Source organism: Gymnoscopelus braueri (assembly GCF_963280865.1).
Source record: "Gymnoscopelus braueri genome assembly, chromosome: 21".
In the NCBI taxonomy this organism is placed as follows: domain Eukaryota; kingdom Metazoa; phylum Chordata; class Actinopteri; order Myctophiformes; family Myctophidae; genus Gymnoscopelus; species Gymnoscopelus braueri.
The window spans coordinates 13,858,245-13,871,287 of NC_137623.1; the positions used below are offsets into that span (position 1 = coordinate 13,858,245).

Consider the following 13,043-nt stretch of genomic DNA (forward strand, 5'->3'; position numbering starts at 1 on the left):
CAACAAATAGTCTCTGTACCTGTCGCACGGCTCAGAAGAGTTCATATACAGTAAACAGAAAGATCATGGAAATGCCATTTTCCCATTTACCCATCCTAAGTATTCAGAGCAGTGAGCACTATTAAAGGGGCTATAAAATAACTGTCCCCCCACCCCACACACACTTTTTTCACTGTTTTTATTTTTCTCTTGACTAGATTTTAACTTATTGTTTTGTTTAACTTGTGTTTTTAACCTGAATGTAAAGCACTTTGAAATGCATTTATGTCTGAAAGGTGCTCTATAAATAAAGATTAAATAATAATTATTATTATTATTATTAATGCATTTACCCATCCTAGCTATTAGTGGGCGCTATTAATACAGCACCTGAGTGCTGCACCTGAGAGAGAAGTGCTGTAGATGAGATGTAGATGAGAAGTACAGTAGAATAGTACATTACATACAGTATTTATCGGTTGCCTGTCTTTAAAAAGGAGGACCTGAGCTCCGACAGGGTGTGATTCGGATTGTAAGGAGGCGGAGCTGATCGTGACTGTGGTTTTATAATCTAATATCCTCTTCCAGTTGAAGTACAGAGAGTCTATGAAGAAAGGTCTGCAGTCCAGTCTGTTCCACCAGCTCCCAGAGACCATCGACACGGCACGCGCTAAAGAGGTGGCAGAGCTGTTCAGCGACGTAAGAGAATCATTGACATATGTGCAACATCTCCAGCTGTGCATTTAACACTGAATTAACACATTACATTGCTGTATCAAATCATTCTGTCTGTTTTACACACAGTGAACACAACAGAGACATTCCTTTAGTGCGCTGAGCTAACGTATTGCAGCAGATAACTATTAAATGTGATGTTTTTCTGTATATTCATGGGAGTGGTTGTAGAAGTCCTGTCACACAAGTCATACATTTTCAAACGATTCCTCTTGGGTGGTGTAGCAACACATAAAACACATACAAAGTTGAATGTCTAATAGAGCCCATTATTATCTACTTTACTCAACTTTAACCTGTAGGACAATTTATTTTAAGCCCCTTGATTCAGAACTACACAATCCAAAGTGTAATCATTGGAATTTTGTGTGTTGATTTTGACAGCAAATTTTGATTTAGTTTTAGTCATATTCTATTCATCTGAAATGTTTTAGTTTTTGTCTAGTTTTAGTCGACTAAATATCATAAGATTTTAGTCGACTAAATCTACAGTTGATTTAGTCGACTAAAATGTATTTTCGTGGGCCTTGATGGCGTCGTAATGGCTGATTTACACTTGGTTGCATGCCTCACGCGTTGTGAGCTTGTAGATCGGCTATTTTCAGAGCGCAACACCCGAGCTCAAACAAAAATAAAATGTCTTAGTTCTACTGGATCTCTTCTCCACTAGTCCCTCCCTGACATTTTAGTCTAGTTTTTATTTGTTGACGAAATTGTCAATGTATTTATTCATGGTTTTAGTCATCGTAGCTTAGTTTTTATTTTGTTTTGATTTAATTTCTGTCAGTGAAAAAAGACGACCATTTTCCGTCATAGTTTTAGTCGACAAAATCAACACCTTTCAGCTGTTTCAACTCTCTGTTTCCTCTGCTTCTTCCAGATCAAGTACAAAGAAGAGTGTAAGCAGGAGATGAGTCTTAACCTGTACTCTCTGCTTGCTGAGACCATCGATACCAAGCACGCTAAAGAAGCATCTGACCTGCAGAGTGAGGTATGCAACACCTCTCTGTTCACGACATGACTCGCTTACACTTGGACGCTCTTGTGTGACTCGTCAAAACCGACTTATTTTCATTGGAAGCTTTGTGATTCAGTGTTTTTATTGGCCTCTGCTGTGTTATAGGTGAAGTATGTGTTCTTCTCATGTTTCCTCCACTTCTCTGTGTTTGACCTGCTGCTGTGTTGTGTAGGTGAAGTATAAGGAGGGACTGAAGCAGAAGAATCAGAGCACTTTGTACCACCAGCTTCCAGAGACCATGGAGACACAGATGGCTAAAGAGCACTCTGAGTTGCAGAGTCAGGTACACGGACGCTGAACACACCTTTCTCAGCATAGACCAGTAATGGTGCTTTGTGTGGTATTTTTCTTTCTAAAAATGGATAGTTCCAAGTCCTTTACTCTGATTGGCTTAGTCCCATTGTAACAAACCCAATAATGACACAGCTGGACTGCATGTGTCAGTATTAGCCTGGCATGGCCAGACTAATATCACTGGGTAGATATTAGTCATAAATCTCTGTGTGGAACCTGCATTTCCAAGGGGCGAATTGCATGCTTTAGTCTAATGCACTTGAATGTGAAATGTAGGTTTTCTATCATTCAACTGTTTAGAGTCTTTGCTATCCGTGAACCTCTGTTAGAAACGAACTAATGTGCAGTTGGAGATTTGCAAAAGGTCAGATTGTAATGGGTTTTTGACATCGGTAAGAACAGGGCATAAACGCTAATACCACACAGTATCCTCCGCGTTCATTTATCCATTTGTATCTCCAAAAGGTCGGACTATTGCTATGTGGTTGGAAACGATAAGATAATGGCCAGAATTCCAGAAGAGCCATAAAGAGCGTTTGTGTTTGAATTACAGGCCAAATACAAGGAGGCTGGAAAGAAAGAGGCGAGCACCAACCTGTACTCTCTACTGCCTCACACCATGGAGACACAGCACGCTAAAGAGGCTGGAGAACTGCTCAGTGAGGTACACACGCACGCTCGCTCACTCGCACGCACGCACCCACTCACCCACCCACCATGCACGCACCCACACACTGGCGCGCAGCCATGCACCCACGCACATGACCTTATGGTACATACAATATATTGCTTTTCATATATATCATCCTACTATAAAATGGAGAATACTCTGTCCATGCTCATCCATTCTCATCCAGTTTCCCCCCTCAGTGGATTGGTCAATCGGTCTGACATTGCATATGAGCATTGACCATTTAGCCTGGTAAACCCGCCCCCCCCCCTTCTGGAAATCTCATTTGCATTTGATTTCAAGGAGTCTGACCCGCAGGCCTGTCTGGGCGTTTCTCCGGAGTTCATAACATGAACTCTCCAATCAGCGTCCTCGCTCATTGTTCTGTGATTGACAGTGTAGGTTGGCCAATGGAACCCGAGTGAACCCGAATGGAGCCGAGTGCAGCCGACAAAAATGGAACGGGCCGCCATTGAAATTCTGTCCGCTGTTTTCGTCTCTCTTTTAAAACTTCAAAACGCTCTCAAACTTCTTTTTTGAGGCACGGAATTTACTTTTAAGATATCGTTCGGATAGAATTTAGTTGTTTGACTTCATATATGTGGTGAATTAATCATGACAGAGCCTATTTAAAAATAAAAATTCAGAGAACCGGCAGGGGCGGGCAGTGACACGCATGCATTGGAGCCTAGGTGCCCGGACCGATAGGCCAGCGGTCCGGGCCATAAACCAGATTATTCTAATCGTATTCATGAATTGTTGTTTCTCCAGATCAAGTACAAGGAGAGTGGCAAGAGGGAGAGGTCCAGCTCTATCTACTGTACTCTGCCTGACACCTCAGAGACCAGCTTCACCAGAGAGATGACTGACATGATGAGTGAGGTACTGGAGGAGAGGAGAGGAGAGGAGAGGAGAGGAGAGGAGAGGAGAGGAGAGGAGAGGAGAGGAGAGGAGAGGAGAGGAGAGGAGAGGAGAGGAGAGGAAAGGAGAGGAGAGGAGAGGAGAGGAGAGTATGAATGGAGGAGAGGAGAGTATGAATGGAGGAGAGGAGAGTATGAATGGAGGAGAGGGGAGCGAAGTGAAGGGTTGAGGACAAAAATAGAGGAGGGGGGGGAAGAGGAGGGCAAGGGAGTGGAGAGGAGAGGAGAGAGAATTAGGATAGAAATAAACCAGAAACAAGTTTTCCTTGCGTTCCTAAAATCCCATTTAACCCATCAAGACCTGCGGCCGATTCCACAAATGTCTTATAAATCTTTTAAATCTGTAAAAAAAAAAAAAAAAAAAAAACACATATATTTTTGTTCCAGGGACCCCCAGAAGAAAAGATTTGAGTTAAAAAAAATTGCTTTAAAAATCTATATATAATCAAAGATTTGCACAAATGTTCACGACTTTAAAAAAATAACAGATCTGCAAGCTCATAGCGCGGCACGAAGTGACGCGCTATGAGCTTGTAGATCTGTTATTTTTTGAATAGCCAAATAAATCTAAAACAACACGGACGCTTTCCCCTGTTTTAATGGGTTAATGGGTCACAGTAATGTTTATACCTCCTGCATCCCCATTGTTGACAGCAGGCTGAACACCTGCGATGCAGAGAGACGCTAACGGCGGCGTTTGATTGGTTCCTTTCCGCTTTCCAAATGCTTTCTGATGTCTCTACCCTGGACAAACATCACAGGCTCTGATTATCATCCCAAAAGGATCAAAGATTGAGTCACGCTCCAGTTCTCACTCTGCAATGCAAATGCTCTGTTCTGTCTGATCTGAGGCCAGAGCATAATGACTCATATTATACAGTATAATATCATCGTCTGGTGGAAATCTTGGGGTTTAAATTTTTAATCTCAATGTTTTTTTTAATTAATGAATGCCCTATTTTATATCTATTATTGCTTTTGTGTTGTTGCTGATATGTAATGTTAGCCTCGCATAGCCAGACTATATCACTGCGTGGATATGAGTCTGGTGCTGCTATGAGGACGTTTTCCCCAAGGGGCGGGATCAAAACGATGGCTCTGGACGCAATTGGTTAGACCTACAACCAATTACAGTCTCGCATATTTCAATACTAGGCCCTGATTGGTCACCCCAGACTTCGGGAGCAGGAAATTGGATTCACAACGGAGCGGTGCCAGACCCAAATCGCAGAGGGCAATTTTTTTTATTTTTTTTGCACTGGCAGATTTGTCTGGTCCCAGGCTAATGTAATTCAGCAACTCAAACGCTCATGATATTTCACAGTGAAAAAGGCATCGACCTGTATGAATGAAACTTCAGCTACAGCGTATGAATTGTTAGATGTGAAATATCCGCCGACGCATTTCCGGTTTATTCGTGACAACCGCGTGTAACACCCGATAGCGATGACACGTTTTCACCTCTCGTATTCCTCGTTGTAAATCGTTTCAGGTCAAATACAAGGAGGACGGGAAGAGAACCTTGTCTCAGAGCGTTTATTCTCAGCTACCAGAGACCTCTGACATTACGTTTGCTAAAACTGTCTCCGAACTACAGAGTGAGGTATGAAGATTAAAGAATAAACGTGTTTTGTTGCAGAAGTCTGACATTAGGAAGTGATCTGAGTTGTTCTCTTGTTGTTTGTGTTTGCATATCAGCTCAAGTACAAAGAAGCAGGGAAGAAAGCAGTGAGTAGTTCTTTGTACTCCACTCTACCTGAAACCATGGACACCCAGCACGCTAAAGAGGCCTCTGAACTACAGAGCGAGGTACACACGCACACACACAAACACACTCGCACGCACGTGCTCACACACAGAGCAGTCATTCAACCACACTCCATTCATGTTGTCTACCGTTTCATCCCTCCATGCATCCATCCATCCAAAAATCGTTATTTTTTTTGCAAATCTTTGAAAGTATGTATTTTTTAAAGCAATTTTTTTTACGCAAATCTTTGCTTCTGGGGGGTCCCTGGAACAACACATTTTGAGATGGGGGGGCCCGCGGCCAAATACATATAATTTTGGGGGTCCTTGACATGAAAAAGTTTGAGAACCACTGATATTATAGCAACGTATGTTTTTTTCCCCAAAAAACGGATTTAGAAGACATTTGTAGAATCCCCCAGAAGCAAAGATTTGAGTTACACATTGGAGAAGTATATATATTCAAAGATTTGCACACATTTTCATAATTTTTCAAAAAATTGCAGCTCTACAAGCTCGTAGCGCGGCACTCGGTGCCGCGCTATGAGCTTGTATATCTGCTATTTTTGAATAGCCAAAGTATAAGATAATGGTTAAAATGGAAAATGACAGATGCTCTCCCGGTCTTATGGGTTAATAAGGGATGATTGAGGTTGTGACGGTGTGTGTTCTGTTGGTTCTCCAGCTGAAGTACAAGGAGGGATCGAAGAAAGACTCCAGCAGTTTGTACCGCCTGATGCCGGAGACCAACCGCACACACTTTGTCAAAGAGCAGTCAGAGATGCTCAGTGAGGTATTCCATGTGTACATTATTATTATTATTATTATTAATGGGAGGCATGAAGCTCAAGTCTTAAGTTATTAAAAGAGTTGTAAAGCCCAGAAGAAGAAGAGTAGTTTTTTTTTTAGTGGCACTTTCATTATGCCAATTCCCAAATTCCCCACAGTCTTATAGTCTTGTTACTTTTTTTTTGTAACATTTGTTTTGCTCCCGTTTTAGGATTATTATGGTCTTTTCTGGGTCGCGCGGCCCAATTATTAGTTACGTTAAGGGTTGCTGGGTTAAAACAGTGAAACGCGTTTTTTTTTTAGGCTGCCCCCCCCCCCCCCGTTGACAAAACGGTCTGGGGGGTGGTGGGCCGGTTCGGACCAAAATGCCAGGGCGGAATTTTGGTCCCAGTCCGCCCCTGTGTCAATTTGTATGTAATCACCTCCCTTTCTGAAGAAAGGTTCGGACGTCAGAAGGAGCATGTATTGGCCTTTATGTAACTTTTATGTACCGTGTTTATGCAGTAAAATACATCTCATGCAGCTGAACTACCATCTCCACCCCCCCCCAGATGAAATATAAAGAAGATGGCAAGAAGGAGATGAGTGTTACCCTGTACTCTCTGCTTCCTGAGACCATGGACACCCAGCACGCTAAGGAACTGACACAGATGCAGAGTGAGGTATTGTATAGGTAGATGCTGCTACTATTGATGAAGATGATGATAATGTCAAGCTTGAACGTGTCACTGTCATAGCTAGCTTAACTCAACAAGCCATTCTCTTGTAACCCCTAACCACTTAAAGATATGGTAAGGGATATTGTTTCTGTTAAAATAAGTTCATAGTTAAAAGTTAATAAATAGTTCTGATAGTACTCATTGCTATTCAGTAACGGGAGTCCCCCTGTCTCTCTAGCTCTTTAGTAAACACATCATGCATACCAATTTGATCTAATCACTGAGAGAACTCACACAGGATACAGATTAAACAAGTAAAATTGGAAGCAATGACACAAAGAAATGAGCAGATAAAATTGGAACTGGAACACTATCAAATTGAAGTTGATACTGTAAATGGGTGCTCTCTCCTGAATGGCTGAAATAGGCAACCAACCTGAAAATGTATTTTCTGTTGATTAAAGAGCTTGAGAGACAGGGAGACTCAATTACTATCAGAATATAGTGTTGTTGTTTTTTTACCAAAACATAATTTATCACTTACCCTCTCTTTAAGCTCTGTTTTATACTTCATCGTACAGTGGCGTTGTGCAGCAATAGCTGATCTACAAGCTCACAACGTGTCACACCGCAATGCGTTGTGAGCTCGCAGATTGTCTATTTTTGCTATGTTCGATCATTTAAGAAAATCGTTGAAATTCTTTGACATTTTTGGCGACAATGACATGCCCAAAACATGGATGACCATGCTCTTTTTGCTAAATTTCTGCTGAAGTGATGAACATCTTAACAAACAGATGTATTCATTATTTAATTCATGTAGCACTTGTTGCACACTAATGAGAAAGCAGTGTTTGCAGTGTTTAGCTCAAGTGGTTCAGTATACTGTAACTTGATGTTATTGTTGTGCAGGCTAAGTACAAGGAGGCCAGTAGGAAGCAGGCTTCCACCTCTTTGTACCAACAACTGCCGGAAACAATGGAAACCCAACACGCTAAAGAGAGCACAGAACTACTGAGTGAGGTACGCACGCGCACACGCACACACACACACACACACACACACACACACACACACACACACACACACACACACACACACACACACACACACACACACAGGCTTAGAGCCTTTGAATGGTTGACTTCACAAAGGCTGGGACATACATTTTTAACAGTAGTTAAAACTGCACTCTGTAACTTTCATTTCCTACCGGGGATTCTAACCCAGTTTGAAATAATGCATGGCATCAGATATGATGGTGGGAAGAAAAAATAAGTTAGTTTGTTTTGGTTAAAAACTTTCCCTTTTAGTTAACTGTGTGTGTGTGTGTGTGCGTGTGCGTGTGCGTGTGCGTGTGCGTGTGCGTGTGTGTGTGTGTGTGTGTGTGTGTGTGTGTGTGTGTGTGTGCGTGTGTGTGTGCGTGTGTGTGTGCGTGTTTGTGTGTGTGTGATAGCTCCTGTACAAAGAGGCTGGTAAGAAGCACTTGTCTGCACCAGTTTACCACCTCTTACCTCAGACACTGGAGACCCAGATGGCCAGGGAGATGAGCGACCTGCAGAGCCAGGTAAACACCCTGCAGAATGACTGCTGCACCTACCTGTCAATAGATCAGGGGTCTTCAACAGGGGAACTTGAAAAGGAAGGAAGCAAGCACTCAAGACGAGTTTTCGAAGTACCAAAGTACAGGGTGCACGGCTCAGGCAGATAAAGTTCATAGAAAGGAATGCCAGCACTCACTTAAGTCAATTTAGGCTCTTTATTTATTAGCTCATAGCTCCCCAGTACACAGCGTCAAAACCGGACGTTTCGGCCCAGAGGCCTTCTTCAGCGTATAATGACATCACACTGTTTTTGTGTCACTTATGTGTGTCACTTATGTGTCACTTAAAACTGCCGCTTTACTGCAAAAAAATTGTGTTCTAGGTAATAATTCTTTTTCTTTCTTTCTTTTTTTCTATATACTTATTTTCTGTTTTATGGTGACCCTTTGTGTTAAAAAATGACTGTTAGAAAATGACTTATTTTTTTGTTACCCGGACCGCTCTGTGCGTTGCACCAAGGTCCCTTTATAAGTGACACAAAAACAGTGTGATGTCATTATACGCTGAAGAAGGCCTCTGGGCCGAAACGTCCGGTTTTGACGCTGTGTACTGGGGAGCTATGAGCTAATAAATAAAGAGCCTAAATGGACTTAAGTGAGTGCTGGTATTCCTTTCTATGGTCTTCAGCAGGGGGTCTGGGACCCCTAGGGGGTCCTCAGAGCTACTATAGGGGTTCCGCCAAATCTTTGTGTGATAGGATTTAGTTTTTTTACATTAACCACTTGAACCCTAGAATTCCTTTTCTGAGGGGAACATTAGCCAAAAATAGCAGATCTACAAGCTCTCAACGCCTCGCGCTGCGAGGCGTTGAGAGCTTGTAGATCTGCTATTTTTGGCAAAGAGGCTATAGGTGTAGGGGGAAAAAAGAGCAGACTAATTAAAAAAAAAACTTTAATCTGAAACACAATTTTATACAATATAGAGTAGGGGGTCCCTGCTTCATCTCTTTCTTAGCTAGGGGGTCCTTGGCCTGAAAACGTTGAAGACCCCTGCAATAGATCATATCTCTGCTGTCGGGTAGAAACCAGCTAACTCCATTTTTCAGGAAATGACAAAACCAGCTAACTCCATTGGTTCAATATGTTGTTTTACCAACACACAGACGTAAAGGGTGTTCAATAGCACTTATTTATGGGAAAAAAATGCTAAAGCGTCAAAATGGAGTTAGCTGGTTTCTGCCAGACAGCAATGATATTCATTATGATGACACGTGCAGAAGGACTGCAATGCTGTACCTGTACCTGTAGTCTCACAAGACAGATTGTTGCCTCCCACAATTTTTCAAATGCTTCCGTCATACAGTCTGGAGCAACGGAAGCTCTGAAAGTTATCAAGTGATAAAGTGAATGTGACGCCTCCTCCTCCCCACTTCCGTTTCGTCTTTACAGTCGCGCAAATTTATCCTAATATAAATAATAAATCATCTAAGCATAATTATCGTTGCTGTCGGCATAAATCATATTGCTGCTTTTCTTTTTAGTTTTTGATCCCAAAGTCTGACGGATTCCTGCACTCTTGGACCATAAAATATTGCCACACTTTAGAACACAATGTCACTACACTGCCCTATTAGCATGTCTGATATCATGTCTAGACGGGCGGGTTAAAAATCTGCAGAGAAATTTTCAGCCGTATTCTATTGGTTCAACGATCTGTCCGTCAGCCCCCGCCCCGCGCCCCTCCTCCTCCCCAATGTGTAGCATAGTCCATATTCACACGGTGGCCATTTTGGAATTTAACATTGCGTTGCTGTGGCAACTGGGGTGGCATTTCATTGACTTAATGGCAATATGGCCGCCGTGTGAATATGGTCTATTGAGAGCCCTGACGTCACAACATTTGGAGCGACGCCCACTGCACTCTGGTTGGTTGGTGGAAATGAAACACTTCTTATTCCCGGAAGATCAACTGGTTGTTGGTCCAGGCTTTTTTTAGCAAAACTAAAAAATAAAAGCCTGGAAATCGAGGCTAAAATGTCACAGGTTTGAAATGCCACGCCACGGCACACTTGGATCAAAGAGTTTCCCATTTCACTTGCATTCTTTACAAGCACAGTTGACTATAGTCTGACTAACCATATTCATAACAGTAATGTAATCATATTGCTCTTATATAATGTGTTCTTATTCTGTACAGTGCCTGGAGGGTACAGCAGCATACATTAGTTTTCTGGACTCATTGTTATACTGTACACATTAACCCATTAAGACCGGGAACGCATCCGTGTCATTTTGAGATTTCTTTGGCTATTAAAAAATAGCAGATATACATCTGCAAAAAAATTTTAATCGTGAAAAATGTATGCAAATCTTTGAATATAATATATTAAAGTTTTCACTCAAATCTTTGCTTCTGGGGGATTCTACAAATGTCAGTATTTTGAAAAAACTTATGTTGCTATAATATCGGTGGTCCTTTTTCATGTCAAGGACCACCCAAAATGATATGTATCTGGCCACGGACCCCTATCTCAAAATATTTTGTTCCAGGGACCCCCCAGAAGCAAAGATTTGAGTAAAAAAATTGCTTGAAAAAAACGATTGGCACACGATTTTTCAAAAATAGCAGATCTACAAGCTTGTAGATCTGCTATTTTTGAATAGCCAACAAAATCTAAAATTACACGGATGCGTTCCCGGTCTTAATTGGTTAAATACATTCTTTCATCTCTATACTTGGATACAGACCTGATTAATCAATATATTATGTATGAGGTTTCTTACAGTAGCTCTGTTTAGTGACTCTTAAGTTGTGTGCAGAAAGAAATACAGTATCAGGCAATAACTTTTATATTGTATGTGTTTTAACAGATTGACATTGTAAAATCTATCATTAGTTGTGTATACTGTGGTAACAGATCATAAAATATATCTACAGTGCATTAGTTCTGTAAGCTGCATTATTTGCATCTATCCTGATTTGGCAATGTATTGTATTGATTGATTGATTGATTGAATACTTTATTGACTATTTTTAAATGCACAGGCAGTAGTACACAAGTTACAAACACGGCAAATGAATGACACGAAAAGCCAAAGGCCTGTTTCCATTGTGGTCCATTGAAAATTCAACACTCAAACAACTGGACAAAACAAGAGAAACAACGGGTCACACTTGTTGCCCAAAAGTACCCAAAAATACCCCAAACTACCCAAAATACTCAAAAGCATACCCAAAACTACACAAAACTACCCAAAAGCGTATAAACTACCCAAAGCTACCCAAAAGCGTACCCAAAACTACCCAAAACTACTCAAAAGCACCAAAAAGCATACCCGAAACAACTACACAAAAATATAGCAATAGCTTAGCATCATCTTCTTCTCCAGTTTCTGCAGGCTCCTCCTCTTCCTCCTCCTCATCTTCATCCTCTTCCTCCTCACCCTCTTCAGCATCTGCGTCAGCGTCAGTGTCTTGTTCCTTGTTTTTCTCCTCCTCTTCTTTTCGCTTCAGGTCATCTTGTTCCTGCTTCATCGTTTCATCGTGTCACCGTCATTTACAATAACGGTGACAACTTTATGTATATATGGGTCTGACTATGTCAGGACGGTCTTAAAAACATAAAAAGTCTTCTGTCTGTATCTGCAGAACAAGTATAAAGAAGAAGGAAAGAGGAGCATGTCTCATAGTGTTTATTCTCAGCTACCAGAGACCTCTGAGACTCAGTTTGCTAAAACTGTCTCTGAACTACAGAGTGAGGTGAGTTTCTTTCTTTATTTCTTTCATCTACCTTCTCTGTACCATAAGGCTGTACCATAATTGCATTTAATAAAAACGGATTTATAAAACACCTAATAAATGTTCCGAAAACACGAAAAAAGAAGAAGAAAAACAAAAACCTGTTCAAATGTTATAGATAACTATACTGTAGGCCATTGGTTCTCAAAGACCCTCCCAAGGACCCCCAGGGTCCTTGGGAGGGTTCCAGGCGGTCCCCAGCAAAATGTGTTAATATAGCATCACAATAATTTTTGCCTTTTTATACTTTGGTTATTCAAAAATTAGCAGATATACAAGCTCATAGCGCGGCACCGAGTGCCGTGCTATGAGCTTATAGATATGCTATTTTTTAAATGTTTTACAAATTTTGAATTTTTTTTTACAAATTGTGGAAAATTGTGAAAAATTGTGAAAATTTGTGGACATTTTGGGGAAAAAAATGTAAGCCAACATTTGTAACTTAATCTTTGCTTCTGGGGGTCCCTGGAACAACATATTTGAGATGGGGGTCCGTGACATAAAAAGGTTTGAGAACCACTGCTGTAGGCACAATCCAGTGTGGATGTGTTTCCTGTGTTTTCCGATGAATTACAGTATAAGACAGCAGTGATAAAGGCTGGATGTGTTTTCAGGTGAAGTATAAGACATCAGGCAGACAGAATGCAGGCAGCAGTCTGTACTCTGTGATGTCAGAGACTCTGGATACCCAGCATGCAAAGCAGGCCTCGCATATACAGAGCCAGGTAACACAACACACACACACACACACACACACACACACACACACACACACACCCCCACACACACACACACACACACACACACACACACACACACACACACACACACACACACACACCCACACACCCCCACACCCCCACACACACACACACACACACACACACA

The 13,043-nt window shown here is 41.5% G+C and overlaps 1 protein-coding gene across 1 annotated transcript in view; it reads left to right on the forward strand.

Moving 5' to 3' along the window:
* The window catches only part of LOC308076886 (uncharacterized protein), a gene marked incomplete at its 5' end in the record, with an annotated part of 121,143 nt that overhangs the window by 29,505 nt on the left and 78,595 nt on the right, over positions 1–13,043 (forward strand). The window contains 13 exons of the mRNA XM_080417405.1: positions 568–678; positions 1,595–1,705; positions 1,905–2,015; positions 2,580–2,690; positions 3,468–3,578; positions 5,109–5,219; positions 5,315–5,425; positions 6,051–6,158; positions 6,706–6,816; positions 7,726–7,836; positions 8,270–8,380; positions 12,006–12,116; positions 12,770–12,880. Coding sequence (XP_080273531.1) covers positions 568–678; positions 1,595–1,705; positions 1,905–2,015; positions 2,580–2,690; positions 3,468–3,578; positions 5,109–5,219; positions 5,315–5,425; positions 6,051–6,158; positions 6,706–6,816; positions 7,726–7,836; positions 8,270–8,380; positions 12,006–12,116; positions 12,770–12,880 — 1,440 coding nt within the window. The remainder of the gene's footprint in view (positions 1–567; positions 679–1,594; positions 1,706–1,904; positions 2,016–2,579; positions 2,691–3,467; positions 3,579–5,108; positions 5,220–5,314; positions 5,426–6,050; positions 6,159–6,705; positions 6,817–7,725; positions 7,837–8,269; positions 8,381–12,005; positions 12,117–12,769; positions 12,881–13,043) is intronic.